Source organism: Balaenoptera borealis (assembly GCF_965194805.1).
Source record: "Balaenoptera borealis genome assembly, chromosome: 2".
Classification (NCBI taxonomy): Eukaryota; Metazoa; Chordata; class Mammalia; order Artiodactyla; family Balaenopteridae; genus Balaenoptera; species Balaenoptera borealis.
Window position 1 is genome coordinate 109199029 of NC_138867.1, and position 19477 is coordinate 109218505.

The 19477-nt window shown below is 35.5% G+C and overlaps 1 protein-coding gene and 1 long non-coding RNA gene across 2 annotated transcripts in view; one reads left to right on the forward strand and one right to left on the reverse strand.

Annotated features, from left to right (window-relative positions):
* ADAMTS19 (ADAM metallopeptidase with thrombospondin type 1 motif 19) overlaps nt 1–19477 on the forward strand; it is a gene marked incomplete at its 5' end in the record, with an annotated part of 291838 nt that overhangs the window by 193178 nt on the left and 79183 nt on the right. The window contains 2 exons of the mRNA XM_082380775.1: nt 2516–2636; nt 9364–9444. Of these exons, the coding sequence (XP_082236901.1) occupies nt 2516–2636; nt 9364–9444 (202 nt within the window). The remainder of the gene's footprint in view (nt 1–2515; nt 2637–9363; nt 9445–19477) is intronic.
* LOC309623705 overlaps nt 1–19477 on the reverse strand; it is a 393796-nt gene that overhangs the window by 188125 nt on the left and 186194 nt on the right. The gene's annotated exons all lie outside the window — the stretch shown is intronic.

Sequence of the window (19477 nt, forward strand, 5' to 3'; positions counted from 1 at the left end):
TAAATGCTTTACCAGCTCTCAGATTCTTTATTTTGCCATCATGCTCTAACATTTAAAGCGTAGAATCATGCAATATAATTGGTATAAGAGACAGTCTTATAATTATGTATTAATTTCCTTTATTCTTTAACAGAATATGGCAGTAGCCTGAAATATAATTTTCATTTGTCTGTTTAAAAATCATGGCAGTTATTTATCTATACATATTTTGTTTTCAAAACTGTATGTTGTGCAATTAAAACTTTTATCTTTATTTCATCATTTTATGTAAATGTCAGATTAGTATATGACTTAAACGAATTTATTTTTCAAAAGAAATTATTTTCCTAACTCTATATGCCAAATATAATAGCTTACATTGCTGTGCTTTTCACTTAACAGTATTGTGTAAGCCAGATCTTTTATAGAGTCCCTAGGTAAACATAAAAATAACAGCAACAACAACAAAAAATTCTACATAAGTGTTATGTGAATCTGATGATTATAATTAAAGTTCTGTGAAATGAATTGTAACTTCTGACAGCATTGGAATACTTCAGGATTCTGGCTTTTTAACTAACATGCTTCATTCGGTCTTTCAGTGTAATTAAAAACATGCTTCCTTTTTTCTTTCTGACAACCTCTGTATACTGGGTTTGGCTAGAGTGTTTTATTTTATCATAAAACATACAGCATTGAAGTTGAATGTAGAATTCTAAACTTGGTGAGTGGACTAAGGAGGGCAATTGAAAATAGACAGCTTTCTCCTGGTGACCCAATTTGGCTCCCTGGCATTTCTATCCTGGAAAAGAATAGAGAAAACTCTCGTCTGTATTATCATGGTACCTGCCACTCTCCAGCCTGCCAGTGGTACTTCAGGTATCTGCCACCAGTTAAACAGTACTGTCTTTTCCAAGTCATTCATCCTCAACTTTTAGAGTTATGTGAGCATATATCATTTAGTGTGGATACTTGAGACTACCAGTTAAAAAATACTAACTCTTTGATTCTTATTTTAAGCTTACGTGATTATTGAGCCATGGCATTATGTCTATCCCTGCCTTTTATTTTAGATTTTACAAACTTACACTATCCCAGTTACAAGGGTTACAAAAAACTAAGAGACAACTAGGTACTAATTTATTCAATCATTTAACTACTATTTATCAAGTTTACTATATTTGTTGAGAAACAAGTCGGATGCTAGGGATAGAACAATAAAGGCACTTTTTATCATTTCGAAATCACTCTAAACTCTACTCTAAATTTTCTCCTCATTTGTACATGAAGGAGAGACTTTTTCTTTAACGCCAGGACTCTCAGGTCTTTTCATGGCTCCTGATCAGTGAACTCTGGCCATATCTTTGTTGTATTTTGAGAATTTCCTGTGGTGGCCACCTCTTTCATCCAGAAACATTCTCTTCATTTCTCCCTGAATAAGCTTTGATTCGCTGGTCAGAGTTCTCCACTATTGCATTGTTTTGTCTACTTCTTGACACTGATACACACCCTCTTGACAAAAGGAAAGGATGCTGTATTATGCAGGTTTAATGTGATTTTTGCTTTCTTGGGATGTTCATCCTGCAGCTGCATTTTATAACCTGCTCCTTCCCACACCCAACACCACCGACACCAACCACAGAAAAAGACCCTGGTTTTTTTTTCCCTGTTTTATGTGATATTTTAAAAATTTATTTAAATAATTGTAACTTGTTATAAATGGATGTAACATCAGTCAGTCTTGCAGCTTCTTCTTGATTAGGGGTGATGGTATAATTCCACCATTTATTTCTGACAGTACAGACATATTAACTTAGGCACTTTGAGTATGCACAACTTTGCAAATTATCATATTTTCTGAACATCAAAGGGAGACCAACATAATTCACTAGAAAAGAGTCAATGATTTAATCTAAGAAGATTCACATTAACATCATTCTTCTGGGAACATATAAAAATTATCCCACTGTTACTGTTTTCTTATAGCAACCATAGGTTGTGAGCAGTTCTTACTCACTCATGTGTTAGATGTCAAAGGAGATGGGGATAGAAGTTTATTGGTGAACTGTAATGAATGTAAACATTTATATTTGGTTTCTACAAAGTTAATATTTAATACTCAGCATCTGCTCTTCAACCACTTTAGGAGTGAAGCCATCCATACGGTGAAGCCTATCTGTTCTATGTTGAGTAGAATGAATTAGATTAATCATATTATATTTAATAGAAATGTGATTTCCTTTGAGATTTATGTAAATTGCATTTGTCTCAATAATAGTTTTCCAAATTGCTTTAGGATACCATTTAATTCTTAATATAAGAAAAATACTTTTATCACTACCCTACTTTGGACAATTTACAGATGGTATTATTTGACATGAGCTTGCTGTATTAGTTTGCACCAGAGAATATGGCATTTTATTCGTTTGTCAAATAATTATGTCTAGTTTGTAGAGACTAAGTTTGTCCGAAAGTAGTGGTTAAAAAAGAAAAGAAAAAGCTCACTTTATGATGTACTGTCATTCTCTTGTTGCAGAAAGTTGGCTGTGATGGTTTATTAGGGTCTCTTGCAAGGGAAGATCATTGTGGTGTATGCAATGGCAATGGAAAATCATGCAAAATCATTAAAGGAGATTTTAATCACACCAGAGGAGCAGGTGATTATTTTTTTATTTTTTCAAGATTAACAATCCAAACAATCTCTGGGGACAGATTACATTGAACTTAACTTAGAAATGACAGTTCTGATTCTGTTGAAGACTTTTGTAACGGGTATTGAATGATTTTTCGCAATGACATACAATACATGTGATATGAGCCAGAAATTCTAACAAGCCCATTTCCCAATACTGAAAACATGAAGTCATTTGTTGTGCATTTAATAAATTGGAGCAGCAAGGGAATAATCTAATTTACATTGGCTAATGTTATCAGGTTTCTACAGACCTTATCCTCCAATGCAAATTATTGATGTCTAACAGAGAATAATGATTTGTAACAGCCTGAAGCAACTATTGAGAGTATTAGTCTTCAGGTTTTCAGCTTTCCATTTTCTTTATTTTTTTCCCTAATGTTTTTACTAAATTCAAAAGGAATTAATTTTTTAAAAGAGAGAGTCTATAGCAATGTAGCATGTTGGAAACTATAACAGGGAGTCAGAAGATGTGGGCTGATGTTCCAGATATATTAAGAGAGGGAACATGTCCTCTCTTATTGTCTTTCCTCATCTATAAATACTAATACTCAGGGGATATGAGGATGAACTGATGATGACTGATCTATGTAGTGTGAATTTTAAGGTGATCCACAACAAAAAGTGATATTATCTGTACTGAAATATAATAACCCGCAAATAAGCTTTATATACAGAAAATGCTTTATACTGAAGCCCTCAAGCTTACGGAGAGGAAGCAGACATTTCTATGTTTACGTTAGTGTCTTACCTAGACATCTATCTATTGAACTATCTTAGTATTTATGATTATATTTTCGTTATCATTCATATTCTTACATTACATACATCAACTTTTTCCTGTTTTACATTTCTTGTTCAAATACCAAGACCTGACCTAAAAATATGTATTTGTTTTGATACAAAGAATAAGCCATTTACATTTGAATAATCAAGAAGACTGAGTTCATTCTGGATTTTAAAAAGTCCTTCAGAAAAGAAAATTAGACACAGCCCTCGAAAGCTGAATATAATAACCTTTTTCTAGGCCCCAGCAGAATAAAAGATAAGTGAGCTTGAAGAACTTGAAGGCTAAAAATAACTAAGGCCCAGGGTAAATTGCAGATCAAAATCTCAACCTCCAAAGCTGTGAAAAAAGGTGACAGGTCCTACAAGTCAAAATCTGTCAGAACTCATTTAGAATAGTCAGACGAAGCTGTAACAGGCTCTTATACTTTCGCCTAAGAAGTGCAATTATAATAAGCTTTTCAGCCTGATTGTGATGGGAGACGTTTTTATAGTGCAGAAGTTCAAATCAAGTCTGAAAGACTGAAGAGATTTAAAGACACTAGAATTTTTGAAGACTATTCCTGCATAGTTATTTAATTTGCATGGAAACAGTTCACTGAAGAATACTGATGCACATTCAGCACTGGTACATTTTTCTTAGTTGTAATAACACTTAATTTTTAAACTAAGCATTGACAACAGAAATAACAGTTAAAAATCAGTAATGCGGTTCATTCTGACTGCAGTTAGGTGGATACATTTTCCCCCCAGATTCCTAATTCAAATCTCCTTTGTTTTTATTGCACTTTAATTTCTACTTTTGTATATTAGTTTTTTTGTAAGTTATATTAATGGCATCTGTTATTTGGAAAAATGTCTAAAATGCCTACGATATTGGGAATATCAGATACTAATAATGTTACTTCCTTACAACAATCTGTCTTCCTTGCAACTCTCTGCTAGCTTAACATTGCTTACAGGGAAGAGACTAGAATTCTTAACTTGGACCATAGGGCCCTGTATGGTATTGTTCCTACTTGTCTCTCTGGCATCATCTCACACCAAGGTCACTTTCCTTCTCTAAGCTGCAGCCACCAGATCTGTTACAGATGTTCAAACTGACCATGCTCTCTCTAGCACCTTGCATTTAAAAATATTGTTCTGTTAGCTTCCTCTTAGCTTTGCCTGGTTAATTCCTAGTGTCACTTAGATCTCAGTTCAAATGTCACTTCTTCAATGAAGTGTTCCCTGAACAACCTCTACCTTCTATCACCAAGTAGTTTAGTGACGCTTACCATATTTGCATCTGTACAGTTCAGTTGTATGGTAATTTTGTAATTTTACACCCTTTGGTCTTTCCTTTCCTGCTAGACTTTAAATATCAGTGAGGAAAAGTATCATGGCTACTGTTGTTCAATACCCTATTCCCAATGACCAGTATAGTGTGTGATCCATTAACATTTGTTAATTTAATTAATAATGAAACATTACATTGTTAAGACTTAAAAAAATAAAAATCTGTATGAGTCCTTAATTATATCGTGGGCTTCATTTACTTGTGACTTTAGGAATGTGGTATTCATTTCTCTTGAGACAATTTTATCCTTGTAGTTTATGGACTTCCTAAAATTTCTTGAAGGAATTGTAGCCTTATTTGGTCCAGTTGGCCATGCACACTGTATATACTGTATGAGTAACACAAGTACAGACACATGTGGGTGTTTTCAGTCCCTGTGCTCTATTTAGAGTTTGCTAAATCATTTTTGTTGGAGCTAGAAAATCAACTTAAGAAGAGAATTCTTTTTCCTTAGTACATTTATCATGTCTTTCATTGTAACTTGCCTGGCCAGGGGATAATTTTTTAAGGGATTTTTAAAGGTAAATTGTGTATTTGGCCACTTGTGCAGCTATATAGTTATCAATCTACATTTAGAAGAAGGTGGGCATAAAATCTGTTATTCTTAGTACAAGAGATGATGATACTAATCCTGTACAAGGAACACATGCTCTTAGGCTTTTTATTTGTATGTTTGCCACAGCAATAAGAGAGTCATAGTGTCATGTATTCTACCCTGTGAAATAGTAGCAGCAGGCCATAGCTGGAATCAGACAGATCTGAGTTCAAAGCTTGCGTCAGCTAATTACTGACAAGGAAATCTTGAAAAAGGCAGCTTTTTCTCTACCTTTATTTTCCAATCTATTAAATATCTACCTTGGATGGTATCATTATGGCTAGATGAAATAATTTACATAAATTATCTATAATTGTGACTAGCACATAGCAGTTGTTCAAAATGTGGCATTTATCATTAATAGTACCGAGAAGATAATGATTACTTTGGGCGTTTTAAGATGGCTGATTAAGAATGGGATCTCTGGTTATGAAATAGGATCTTCCTATGTACAAAGCAAACTGTCCAGCGTGAGGATCAAATTTATGACCTTGACATCACAGGCTTTATTTCAACTTCTGAGCTCAGCAGTAGCCACTCGTATGTTCACTTCTTTTAAAAATGTGCATTCTCAATTGTGCTAAATGGCTTATTTACTGAAAAATATCTAGAGCCTCAGTCTTTGGCTATCCCTCTTCAAATGTCTTTGCTTAATATTTTTCTTCCTCTCTTTCTTCTTTAAACTCAGTCTAACTCACCTGTCCTCCAAACCTTTTCAATTGAATAATAGAGAATTGCTCTGTATTATATATTGCTCTATACTATCTATAGTATATAGATATAACTATAAACTTATATGTAACTGTTGTCCTAAAATACAATGTACCTCTGGGTTTACTGCTAAACTCAAACAGGAATTTACAGTTACTACCTCTCCTCTACTTTTCTCTATCTATTCTTCTTTTTCAGCATCCTGAAACTTATCATCTTCTCCAAACACATTACTAAATTTATTTGCTCAGAGATGAACAGTTACCTCTTGATTGTGACATCCAGTGGACTCTCCTTGGTCACCTTTCTCTTTGATGTCTGTACAGCTTTTTGCACCAACAATTCTTTTTAAAATATTCTAATTCATAAGATACTACTACATCAAAATAGCCAGATCTCTACCTCTCATGATTATTCCTTCTCTGTATTCTTTCCTAATTTTTTTTTCAGTCTCTCTGTTAAAAACCATAGGGCTTCCTTGGTGGCACAGTGGTTAAGAATCTGCCTGCCAATGCAGGAGACACAGGTTTGAGCCCTGGTCCGGGAAGATACCACATGCTGCGGAGCAGCTAAGCCCATGCACCACAACTACTGAGCCTGCGCTCTAGAGCCCACGAGCCACAACTACTGAGCCCGCGTACCTAGAGTCCGTGCTCTGCAACAAGAGAAGCCACCACAGTGAGAAGCCCACACACCACAACAAAGAGTGGCCCACACTCGCCGCAACTAGAGAAAGCCCGCACGCAGCAATGAAGACCCAATGCAGCCAAAAATAAATAAATTAAATAAATTAATTAAAAAAAAAAAACATAACTGTCACCGAGGTTGAATCCTTGACTTCTCCTGTCTCTCAGTTTTCTCCGTTAACTCCCATGGCTTAAATTACTGCCTCACAAAGGTACTTCAACAGGCTGACCTTTCCCTGGAGTTCCAGAAGTTCCAGAGTTCTTACTGGATATTTTTACTAGTGTGTTATACTGTTTTGTTAAAAACAAATTGCAAAGCCAAACGTCAGATTATTACCCAAACTTGACTTCCATGTTCCTATAAATGATGGCTGCATTTGCACATAAGTAATAATGAAGAATTGTGTTCAATGTTTATTTCCCCACTTTCTGTTGGTTCTCAAATTCAGAATTTGTTTTCTTTACTATGCCTTCTGGTTTTTCTACCTTAGCCTCTAGCACTCCTGGATTTTTACATTAGCCTCCTGACACTGTTATCTACAACTATATCGCTGGGCATCTTGCATACTGCTGTCAAATAAAGCCTCTCCAAACCAGTATCTAACTACCACATTCCTTGCTGTAGAATGTTCAGTAGCTTCAAATGGATAAATTCAGTGTCCTGGGCATGCATTTAAACTCTCCTACTCTAGCCAAATTCTTACACCTTCTCATTCTGTCAGAATTATTATATTTATGTGGTCCTAAAAATACCACTTACTATTTACTTTTCTTTACATCCAGTGAACTCATTCTTTTCCTGTATGTAGTTGACTCTTGAATAACAAAGGTTTGAACTGCATGGGTCCATTTATATGTGGATTTTTAAAAATAGTAAATACTATAGTACCACACGACCTGCAGTTGTTCGAATCTACGGATGTGGAACCACGGATACAGAGGGTTCACTATTTATTATACTCAGATTTTTTACTGCATGGAAGATCAGTGCGCTTAAACCCTGCATTGTTCAAGGGTCACCTGTATATCCAAATTCTACCCATTCTTCAAAGACAGTTAATCTATTTGCTTCTTTATGAAGCTTTCCTTGACTATATGAAATGTTCTCTCCTCTGAATCATTGTGATTCCTGCTGATGGGAGTGTTTCTCAAACATAAGTAATGTATATAACCATTTAAAAGAAAAAAAGGAAAAAAATCCCACTTCTGTGAGTTAAAATAGCAGCGAAACTTTTGAGTATTGATGTGATCAGAGAAGGGGGACAGTTTAAACAACATTGATTTACATTCTTCAGCAGGGAATTAACCATATTATTTTGAATATGATCTTTTTAACATAAATTTGGAAGTTTTATTTAACTCATTTTTATGTAAGATATTTGTGCCTTGTCTTTCTAATTCAATTATAAGCTCATTGAGTACACAGACTTTCTTACCTTACTTCAATATACCAATAGACAGTAAACATTTGTTTCCATTTTCATTGCTGCATATTGTGTTTATGTAACAAAGTGGAAGTGCTTGTATGATTTGGTGTTACTAAAAATGGTTAAATTGAGTAAGTAGTATTTGCTAATGGAAATGTTGATTTGAAAAGCACAGACCTCTAATCCCAGGCACTGCCACCAGGTGGGATGTCTGTTACCTTTTGGTAAACACCAAATAATTGTCAACAGTTTCAGGAATTTGAATTATTGATCAACAGGAGACAACTCTGGGATTAGCTGTTATACCTTTTTAACGTAGCTTTGAAATTAGACTTTTATCAGGGCTATATGTAGCTACACAGAAGTACTAAGAAGACTATTAAATGTTATTTTAATATAATTTTAAAGCATAACTATTCAGCCAAAAGTTGGCATCTGCTCTTTTCTGCACCAAATGAAGTCTTGATTTTGACTTTTTATGCACACTTTCTCTTCTATCCAGCTTTATCTTACCGTCTTATTTCACTTCAAGCATTGCATTCCTAACCACTGCTGAAGAATATTTCCTAAGAAACACCTAATTGTATCTTGCTCCTAGCCGTCGGACACCTTCCAGGGTGACACCAGATTGCTTGGTGTGGCCTTACACTTCTCTCCAGCCCCAGATTAAAAACCCTTGGTTAATCTTCCAGAGAGGGCTTGGTCTCTCTTGTCCTATACTCAGCTACTTCAGGGACCAGACATCCACCATCTGTATGCTCTCCAGCTGTGTTTGCTCCTTCCCCACACTTTCTAACTTAAAGGAGTTCCATGAGCAGAACTTAAGGTTATTTGCTCTGTTCCAAGATTCACTGTGTTTCTAACCAGGCTGTCCCATTGTGCTTTTTTCTCACCTCATAATTCATAAGCTGTCAGGGAGCTTTACAGTCACCTACTTGCTCTTGATAGCGTTGTATTCTCAACGTTTTTCCAAGAAACTTCTCCACTTGAACCTATGACAGCTTTTATACATAATTTTTTTTCTTTACATAGGTATTGAAGTTATCACAGCAAAAGCCAAAACCAAAAGAAAAATAGGGCAAGTCAATGAAGAAAAGAGGAATTAGAAAAAACTCAAGATGTATTTCATGTTTTATTGACTCTTACAGGTTATGTAGAAGTGTTGGTGATACCTGCTGGAGCAAGAAGAATCAAAGTTGTGGAGGAAAAGCCGGCACACAGCTACTTAGGTAACCTGTGTTACAGATGCAGAACCCATGCAAGTCCAAGCTTAGCTGCCCTGCCCTGAGAGTTCTCTTATGACCAAGACATCAGTGTGTTTCTAGTTACATGTTTGAATTTCCCAGGAAGTACCTCTTGTCATATCAAGTAGGAATTTTTTCCTTCCCTCCCAGGGACTTCCCAGGAGCAAAAGCAATCTGGTTGTCTCTATGTTTGGTGGGGGTGGGTGTTATAAATTACTTCTGCATGTTAGTCCATGTTAGGAAACAAACACTCATTGGGGGATTTGGGTATGTTTTATTTCATATATATATATATATATATTTAATATATTTATTTCATATATGCATGAACATAAATGTATACATATTCATGTTTACTGCATGTGCAAATGCATACATCAATGTGTGTGTATATATATAATGATTGCTCTATAATTTGGAAATCTTGTGGGATTCTTAAAAAAATTTCTATGTACTAAAAGGACTTCCCCTTTTAACGGAAGACAATGCTCTCTTTTGCCTCACTTCAGGTGTACTCATCTATGAAGAAAGTATTTTTTAAAAAATTTTTAATAGAAAAAGTTGACTTGCAATATTATGTAGTTTCAGGTATACTGCATAGTGCTTTGACATATGCATACATTATGAAATGGTCACCACCATAAGTCTAGTAACCATCTGTTCCCAAACGAAGTTATTACAGTGTTATTGACCATATTCCTTTTGCTGTATATGGCAGGACCTTGACTTGCTAATTTCATTACTGGAGGGTTTTTTTTTTTTTAATTTTATTTATTATTTATTTATTATTTATTTTTGGCTGTGTTGGGTCTTCGTTTCTGTGCGAGGGCTTTCTCTAGTTGCGGCGAGTGGGAGCCACTCTTCATCGCGGTGCGCGGGCCTCTCACTATCGCGGCCTCTCTTGTTGCGGAGCACAGGCTCCAGACGCGCAGGCTCAGTAGTTGTGGCTCACGGGCCTAGTTGCTCTGCGGCATGTGGGATCTTCCCAGACCAGGTCTCGAACCTGTGTCCCCTGCATTGGCAGGCAGATTCTCAACCACTGCGCCACCAGGGAAGCCCATTACGGGAGGTTTTTACCTCTTAATACCCTTCACCTATTTCATGTACCCCCTGCCCTCTCCCTCTGGCAGTCAACCCTTTGTATCTAAGAGTTTCTTTTTGTTTTGTTTGTTTTTCTTGTCTGACTGCTATGGCTAGGACTTCCAATACTATGTGGAATGAAAGTGGTGAGAGTGGGCATCTTTATCTTGTTCCTGATCCTAGAGGAAATGCTTTCACCTATTCACCATTGAGTATGATGTTGGCTGTGGTTTTGTCATATCTGGCCTTTATTATGTTGAGGTATATTCCCTCTATACCCACTTCATTGAAAGTTTTTTTTATCATAAATGAATGTTGAATTTTGTAAAAAGCTTTTTCTGCAGCTATTGAAATGATTATATGATTTTTATTCCTCAGTTTGTTTACATGATGTATCACATTGATTGATTTGTCGATATTGAACCATCCTTGCAAATCTGGGATAAACCTCACTTAATCATGGTGTAATATCCTTTTAATGTATTGTTGAATTTGATTTTCTAATATTTTGTTGAGGTGTTTTGGATCTATATTCATCAGGGATATTGGACTGTAATTTTCTTTTTTTCTGGTGTCTCTGTCTAGTTTTGGTATAAAGGCAATTCTGGCCTCACAGAATGAATTTGAAAGTGTTCCTTTCTCTTCAATTTTGGGGAATAGTTTGAGCAGGATAGGCATTAACTCTTCTTTAAATGTTTGGTAGATTCACCTGTGGAGCTGTCTGGTCTTTGACTTTTGTTTACTGGAAGTTTTTTGATTACCGAATCAATTTCATTACTGGTAATTGGTCTTTCTTACTTTTTATTTCGTCCTGATTCAGTCTCAGGAGATTGCACATTTCCAGGAATTTATTCATTACTTATAGGTTGTCCAATTTATTGATGTATAATTATTTATAGTAATCTCTTATGATCCTCTGTATTTCTCTGGTGTTAATTGTAACTTTCTTTTCATTTATGATTTTATTTAATTGGGCCCTTGAGAAAGTATTTTTAAATTTTTAAGTACTGCTTCTGGAAAAAAATTCTATCAGCTATTTTAATTAGGCCAGTTAATGATTTTTAAATATATGAAAGAAAATATTATGTTGTCAAAATACATATTGCTTATAAATTAATATTTCAAGCTAATTAAGTCATGCAAAATGATCTTTTATAGTCATGGCATCCACAGATAGAGGTATCTAATGTGATATGGCTGGAAAAAGACTAAATATTTTCCCAGAATTTAAACATTGTATTTATATATTTTTTTTTAATTTTTATATTTTTATGTTATATTGGAGTATATTTGATTTACAATGTTGTATTAGATTTAGGTGTACAGCAAAGTGATTCAGTTATACATATACATATATCTATTCTTTTTCAGATTCTTTTCCTATTTAAGTTATTACAGAATATTGAGTAGAGTTCCCTATACTATACAGTAGGTCCTTGTTGATTCCTATTTTATATATACTAGTGTGTATATGTTAATCCCAACCTCCTAATTTACGCCCTCCCCCTTTTTTCCCTTTGGTAACCATAAGTTTGTTTTCTAAGTCTGTGAGTCTGTTTCTGTTTTGTAAGTAAATTCATTTGTATCATTTGTTTAGATTCCTCATGTAAGTGATATGATATTTGTCTTTCTCTGACTTCACTTAGTATGAAAATCTCTAGGTCCATCTATGTTGCTGCACATAGAATTATTTTATTCGTTTTTATGGCTGAGTAATATTCCATTTATATATGTACCAGCATCTTCTTTATCCATTCATCTGTTCATGGACATGTACACTGCTTCCATAGCTTCACTATTGTAAATAGTACTGCAATAAATATTTAGGGTGCATGTATCTTTTTGAATTAAGGTTTTCTCCAGATATATGCCCAGGAGTGGGATTGCTGGATCATATGGTAGCTCTATTTTTAGTTTTTTGAGGAACCTCCATAATGTTCTCCATAGAGGCTGTACGAATTTACATTCCCACCAACAGTGTAGAAAGGTTCCCTTTTCTTCACATCCTCTCCAGCATTTATTGTTTGTAAGGTTTTTGATGATGGACCATTCTGACTGGTGTGAGGTGATACCTCATTGTAGTTTTGATTTGCATTTCTCTAATAATTAACGATGTTAAGCATCTTTTCATGTGCTTTTGACCATCTGTATGTCTTCTTTGGAGAAATGTCTATTTAGATCTTTGGCCCATTTTTGGATTGGGTTGTTTGTTTTTTACATATTGAGTTGCGTGAACTGTGTATATTTTGGAGATTAATCCCTTGTCAGTTGCATCATTTGCAAACATTTTCTCCCATTCTGTGGGTTGTCTTTTCCTCTTGTTTATGGTTTCCTTTGCTGTGCAAAAGGTTTTAAGTTTAATTAGGTCCTGTTTGCTTATTTTTGTTTTTATTTTCATTACTCTAGGAGGTGGATCCAAAAAGATATTGCTGCAGTTTATGACAAAGTGTATTCTGCCTATGTTTTCCTCTAAGAATTTTATAATATGCAGTCTTACATATAGGTCTTTAATCCATTTTGAGTTTATTTTTGTATATGGTGTTAGAGAATGTTCTAATTTCATTCTTTTACATGTAGCTGTCCTGTTTTCCCAGCACCACTTACTGAAGAGACTGTCTTTTCTCCATTGTATATCCTTGCCTCCTTTGTCATAGATTAGTTGACCATAGGTGTGTGGGTTTATTTCTGGGTTTTCTATCCTGTTCCATTGGTCTATATTTCTGTGTTTGTGCCAGTACAAAACTGTTACTGTAGCTTTATAGTATAGTCAGAAGTCAGGTAGCCTGATTCCTCCAGCTCCATTTTCCTTTCTCAAGATTGCTTTGGCTATTTTGGGTATCTTGTGTTTCCACACAAATTTTTAAATTTTTTGTTCTACTTCTGTGAAAAATGTAATTGGGAATTTGATACAGATTACATTGAATCTATAGATTGCCTTGGGTAATATAGTCATTTTGACAATATTGATTCTTCCATTCAAGGAACATGGTATATCTTTCCATCTGTTTGCCTCATCTTTGGTTTCTTTCATCAAAGTCTTTTAGTTTTCAGAGTACAGGTCTTTTGCCTCCTTAGGTAGCTTTATTCCTATGTATTTTTTTCTTTTTGATGTGATGGTAAATGGCATTATTTCCTTAATTTCTCTTTCTGATCTTTCATTGTTATTGTATAGAAATGCAACAGAAACCTGTGTATTAATTTTGCGTCCTGTAACTTTACCACATTCATTGATGAGCTCTAGAAGGTTTCTGGTAGCATCTTTAGGATTTTCTATATATAGTACCATATCATCTGCAGACAGTGACAATTTTACTTCTTTTCCAATTTGGATTTCTTTTACTCCTTTTTTCCTCTGATTGCCGTGGGTAGGACTTCCAAAACTATGTTGAATAAAAGTGGCAGGAGCGCACATCCTTGTCTTGTTCCTGATCTTAGAGGAAATACTTTCAGCTTTTCACCATAGAGTATGATGTTAGCTGTGGGTTTGTCATATATGGCTTTTATTATGTTGAGGTATGTTCCCTCTATGCCAACTTGCTGGAGAGTTTTTATCATAAATGGGTGTTGAACTTTGTCAAAAGATTTTTCTGCACCTATTGAGATGATCATATGGTTTTTATTCTTCAATTTGTTAATGTCATGTATCGTACTGATTGATTTGTGGACACTGAAAAATCCTTGCATCCCTGGGATACTCCCACTTAATCATGGTGTATGATCCTTTTAATGTATTGTTGGATTCGGTTTGCTAGTATTTTTGGGTCTATGTTCATCAGTGATATTGTCCTGTAATTTTCTTTTTTTGTGGTATCTTTGTCTGGTTTTGGTATCAGGGTGATGGTGGCCTCATAGAATGAGTTTGTGAGTATTCCTTTCTCTGCAGTTTTTTGGAATAGTTTTAGAACAGTGGTTGTTAACTCTTCTCTAAATGTTTGATGGAATTTACCTGTAAAGCCAGCAAAAGTCCTGGACTTTTGTTTGTTGGGAATTTTTTAATCACAGTTTCAATTTCATTACTTGTGATTGGTCTGTTCATATTTTCTATTTCTTCCTGGTTCAGTCTTGGGAGATTGTACCTTTCTAAGAATTTGTCCATTGCTTCTAGGTTGTCCATTTTATTGGCAAATACTTGCCTATAGTAGTCTCTTATGATCCTTTTTATTTCTGTGGTGTTGTAACTTTTCCTTTTTCATTTCTAGTTTTATTAATTTGGGCTTTCTTCCTTTTTTCTTGATGAGTCTGCCTAAAGGTTTATCAATTTTGTTTATCTTTTCAATGAACCAACTTTTAGTTTCATTGATCTTTTCTATTGTTTTATTCATCTCTATTCCATTTATTTCCACTCTGATCTTTATAATTTCTTTCCTTCTACTAACTTTGGGTTTTGTTTGTTCTTCCTTCTCCAGTTGCTTTAGGTGTAAGGTTAGGTTGTTTATTTGTCATTTTTCTTGTTACCTGAGGTAAGATTGTATTGTTATAAACTGCCCTCTTAGAACTGCTTTTGCCACATCCCATAGGTTTTGTTTCATCATGTTTTCATTTTCATTTGTCTCTAGATATTTCTTGATTTCCTCTTTGATTTCTTCAGCGATCAATTAATTATTTAGTAACATATTGTTTAGCCTCCATGTGTTTGTATTCTTTTGCAGTATTTTTCTTACACTTGATTTCTAATCTCATAGCGTTGTTTTCAGAAAAGATGCTTAATATGATATCAGTTTTTTTTAATTTATTGAGACTTGCTTTATGGCCCAGCATGTGATCTATCCTGGGGAATGTTCCATGTGCATGTGAAAAGAATGTGTATTCTGCTGCTTTTCTATAAAATGTTCTATCAATATTAAATAAGTCCATCAGGTCTAATGTGTCATTTAAGGCCCGTGTGTCCTTATTGATTTTCTGTCTGGAAGATCTGTGCACATCTGATGTAAGTGGGGTGTTACAGTCCCCCACTATGATTGTGTTACTGTTGATTTCTCCTTTTATGGCTATTAGCATTTGCCTTATATATTGAGGTGCTTCTGTGTTGGTTGCATATATATTTACAATTGTTATATCTGCTTCTTGGATTGATCCCTTGATCATTATGTAGTGTCTTTCTTTGTCTCATGTAATAGCCTTTATTTTAAAGTCTCTTTTGTCTGACATGAGTATTACCACTCCAGCTTTCTTTTGATTTCCGTTTGCATGGAATACCTTTTTCCATCTTCTCACTTTCAATCTGTATGTGTCCCTAGATCTGAAGTGGGTCTCTTGTTGACAGCATATATACGAATCTTCTTTTCATATCCATTCATCCACTCTATGTCTTTTGGTTGGAGCATTTAATCCATTTACATTTAAGGTAATTATCAATATGTATGTTCTTATTGCCATTTTGTTAATTGTTTTGGATTTGTTTTCGTAGGTCTTTTTTCTTCCATTCCTCTTTTATTATCTTCTCTTGTTATTTGATGACTATCTTTAGTGTTGTGTTTGGATTCCTTTTTCTTTTTTATGTGTATAGCTATTGTAGATATTTGGTTTATGGTTACCATGAGCTTTTGATATAGCAGTCTTTATATAGACAAGATTGTCTTAAGTTGCTTGTCTCAATTTCAAATGCATTACTAATATCCTGCATTGGTACTTTCCTCACAGTTGCTGGTTTTGATATCATATTTGTGTGTGGATGATTTCCTACCTTTACTCTATGTTTGCCTTTACCTGTGAGCTTTCCCATTCGTGTTTTTCTTCTTTCTAGTTGTGACCTTTTCTTTTCTGCCTAGAGGAGTTCCTTTAGTATTTGCTGTAAAGCTGGTTTGGTGGTGCTAAATTCTCTTAGTTTTTACTTGTTTGGAAATCTTTTGATTTCTCCATTGAATCTGAATGAGTGCCTTGCTGGGTAGAGTATTCTTGGTTGCAGGTTTTTCCTTTTCATCACTTTAAATATATCATGCCACTCCTTTCTGTCCTGCAGAGTTTTTGCTGAAAAATCAGCTGATAACCTTATGGGGATTCCCTTGTATTTTATTTGTTGCTTTTCAAGTGTTGCTTTTAATATTTTCTCTTTGTCTTTAAGTTTTATCAATTTAATATGTGTCTCAGTGTGTTCCTCCTTGGGTTTATCCTGTATGGGACTCTGCACTTCTTGGACTTGGGTGACTGTTCCCTTTCCCATGTTAAGGAAGTTTCAGCTATTGTCTCTTCAGATATTTTCTCAGGTCCTTTCTCTCACTTGTCTCCTTCTGGGACCCACATAATGTAAATGTTGGTGTGTTTCATGTTGTCCCAGAGGTCTCTTAGGCTGTCTTCATTTCTTTTCATTCTTTTTTCCTTATTCTGTTCCACGGCAGTGATTTCCACCATTCGGTCTTCCAGCTCACTTATCCGTTCTTCTGCCTCATTTTTTCTGCTATTGATTCCTTCTAGTATGTTTTTCATGTCAGTTATTATATTGTTCATTTCTGTTTGTTTATTCTTTATGTCTTCTAGCTCTTTGTTAAACATTTCTTGTATCTTCTCAGTCTGTGCCTCCATTCTTTTTCCGAGATCTTGGATCATCTTTACTATCATTACTCTTTATTATTTTTGGGGTAGATTGCCTATCTCCAGTTCACTTCATTGTTCTTCTGGGGTTTTATCTTGTTCTTTTATCTGGAACATATTCCTTTGTTGTCTCATTTTGTCTAACTTTCTGTGATTGCCATTTCTGTTCCGTAGGCTGCAGGGTTGTAGTTCCTCTTGCTTCTCGTGTCTGCCCCCATCTCGCTGGGATTTCTTCTTTGTCTTTAGATGTAGAATATCTTTTTTGGTAGATTCCCGTCATTTTTGTCAATGGTTATTCAACAGTTTATTGTGACTTTGGTGTTTTCTTGAGAGGAGTTGCACTCTAGTTCTTCTACTCAGCTGTCTTGTCTCCAACCTAAAAATCTGTTTATCAAAAAATTAGCCTCATTAACAGGTCTTCCACAAGGTCACTCTTAATGATGTCCTTTATTCATTTAACTGCCTTAATCAGCACTCACTGCTTCAGCAAAATTCAGCTATACACATAGGCTATAATTCCCAGGCTCCTATGAAAGAAATTCAGCTTCAGTTTCTGTCCACTGCAGGTGTGTAGCTGTTTAAGCCAGTGTTAAATTTACACTGTTCTGTCTCCTCCCCAGGTGATAAGGAAGGGGGATGTGAAGACCAGCATCCTTAAAATTCTGTGGCTGTCTCTCTGCATTCAACAGATCAAAAGCCATAAACACTGTATTTATATTATCTTTAAAGAAAACCTTTGTGTCTTTTTTTCCTTCTTAACAAAATTATTTCCTCCTTATTCTTTCTCAAATCAGAAATAATGTCCCAATAGGGAAACACTTTGTACATGAAAAAATAACCCAGTATTGTTACATGATTGTTTCTGCTCTGTAAAATTAAAAATGGTCTATACTTGGATCAAATCATTTTTCACATTAGGGTTTGCTTTCTAGGAGTAGGAAAATTTGAGGAAAGGGGACAATACAAGAAATTTATTTATTTGTTTGTTTGTTTGTTTTTTGGCTGTGTTGGGTCTTCGTTGCTGTGCGCGGGCTTTCACTAGTTGCGGCGAGTGGAGGCTACTCTTCATTGCAGTGCACAGGCTTCTCATTGTTGTGGCTTCTCTTGTTGCAGAGCACGGGCTTTAGGCACACGGGGTTCAGTAGTTGTGTCTCTTGGGCTCTAGAGCGCAGGCTCAGTAGTTGTGGTGCACAGGCTTAGTTGCTCCGCGGCATGCGGGATCTTCCCGGGCCAGGGATTAAACCCATGTCCCCTGCATTGGCAGGCGGATTCTTAACCACTGCACCACCAGGGAAACCCAAGAAATTTTTTTATCATGTGACACACTCATTAGTTGGTCATTATTAATATATAAATTTTATCTATTTTTACCTGCTGTGGTTTTTATATGCATTTTAAATGCAAGTAAATCATCCCATATATCCAAATTCAGATTAATACCCATTTTTGGAGATGCTGTGTAAAATTGAGACAGTTTTAATACATTTGTTTAATAGTAGACAATTGGCAATTACATTTGGGAATATGTTTTCTTCTTTTCCAAGCTGGAAAGGAATATAGGTGTCTCAAATGGAGTTTTCTCAAATTCTACAAAACTCCACATTGTGCTCTGATTTTTAATACCCTAGCAAATGTGGCTAAATACACCTACCATTTTTACAAATTTGACAGCTCCATGCTCCCTCTAATTCCTTATTAACCAGGGTCTTCAACCAATCCTGTATTGTTTTTAATCTCTCCTTGACAATAACTACGTTTGTCAAGGACAGCAAATGCCCTCTTTTGTTGGACTCTCAATCTCTACTTGGTTTCCCAGTGTTCCCATACTGTGGAACTCAAGCCTGGACCCTGCTCTCTGCTCTGCTCTGCTCTCTGCCTAGGGTACCACATTTGACTCCTTTGCTTTACATTTTTTGTTTGATGTAAATTATCAGATTCTCATATGTGCCTCAGAAATAATGTCTAAATCAAAAACTTTATTTTTATCTGTACTGAAACCTCTTCTTAGTTTTCCCCACTATAGTAAAGGTCATTGTATTAGTGTCCTATGACTGTAGTGATGATTACCACAAAGCTGGTGGTATAAAACAACGGGAATGTATTGTCCCACAGTTCTGGAGGCCATAGTCAGTTTTACTGGACCAGAAATTAAGGTGTCTGCAAAGCTGTGCTCTCTCTGGAGTCCCTAGGGTGTCATCCATTCCTGGCCTCTTCCAGATTCTGGTGGCTACCAACATTCTTTTGCTTGTGACCACAACACTCCAACATCTGCCTCCCTAGTGTCATTGCCTTCTCTTCTTTTTCTGTGTTCAGACCACTCTCTTCCTACCTCTTATAGGCTACATGTGATTGCATTTTAGGCCCACTTGGGTAATCCAGGATAATCTCCCCATCTCAAGATCCTTAATTT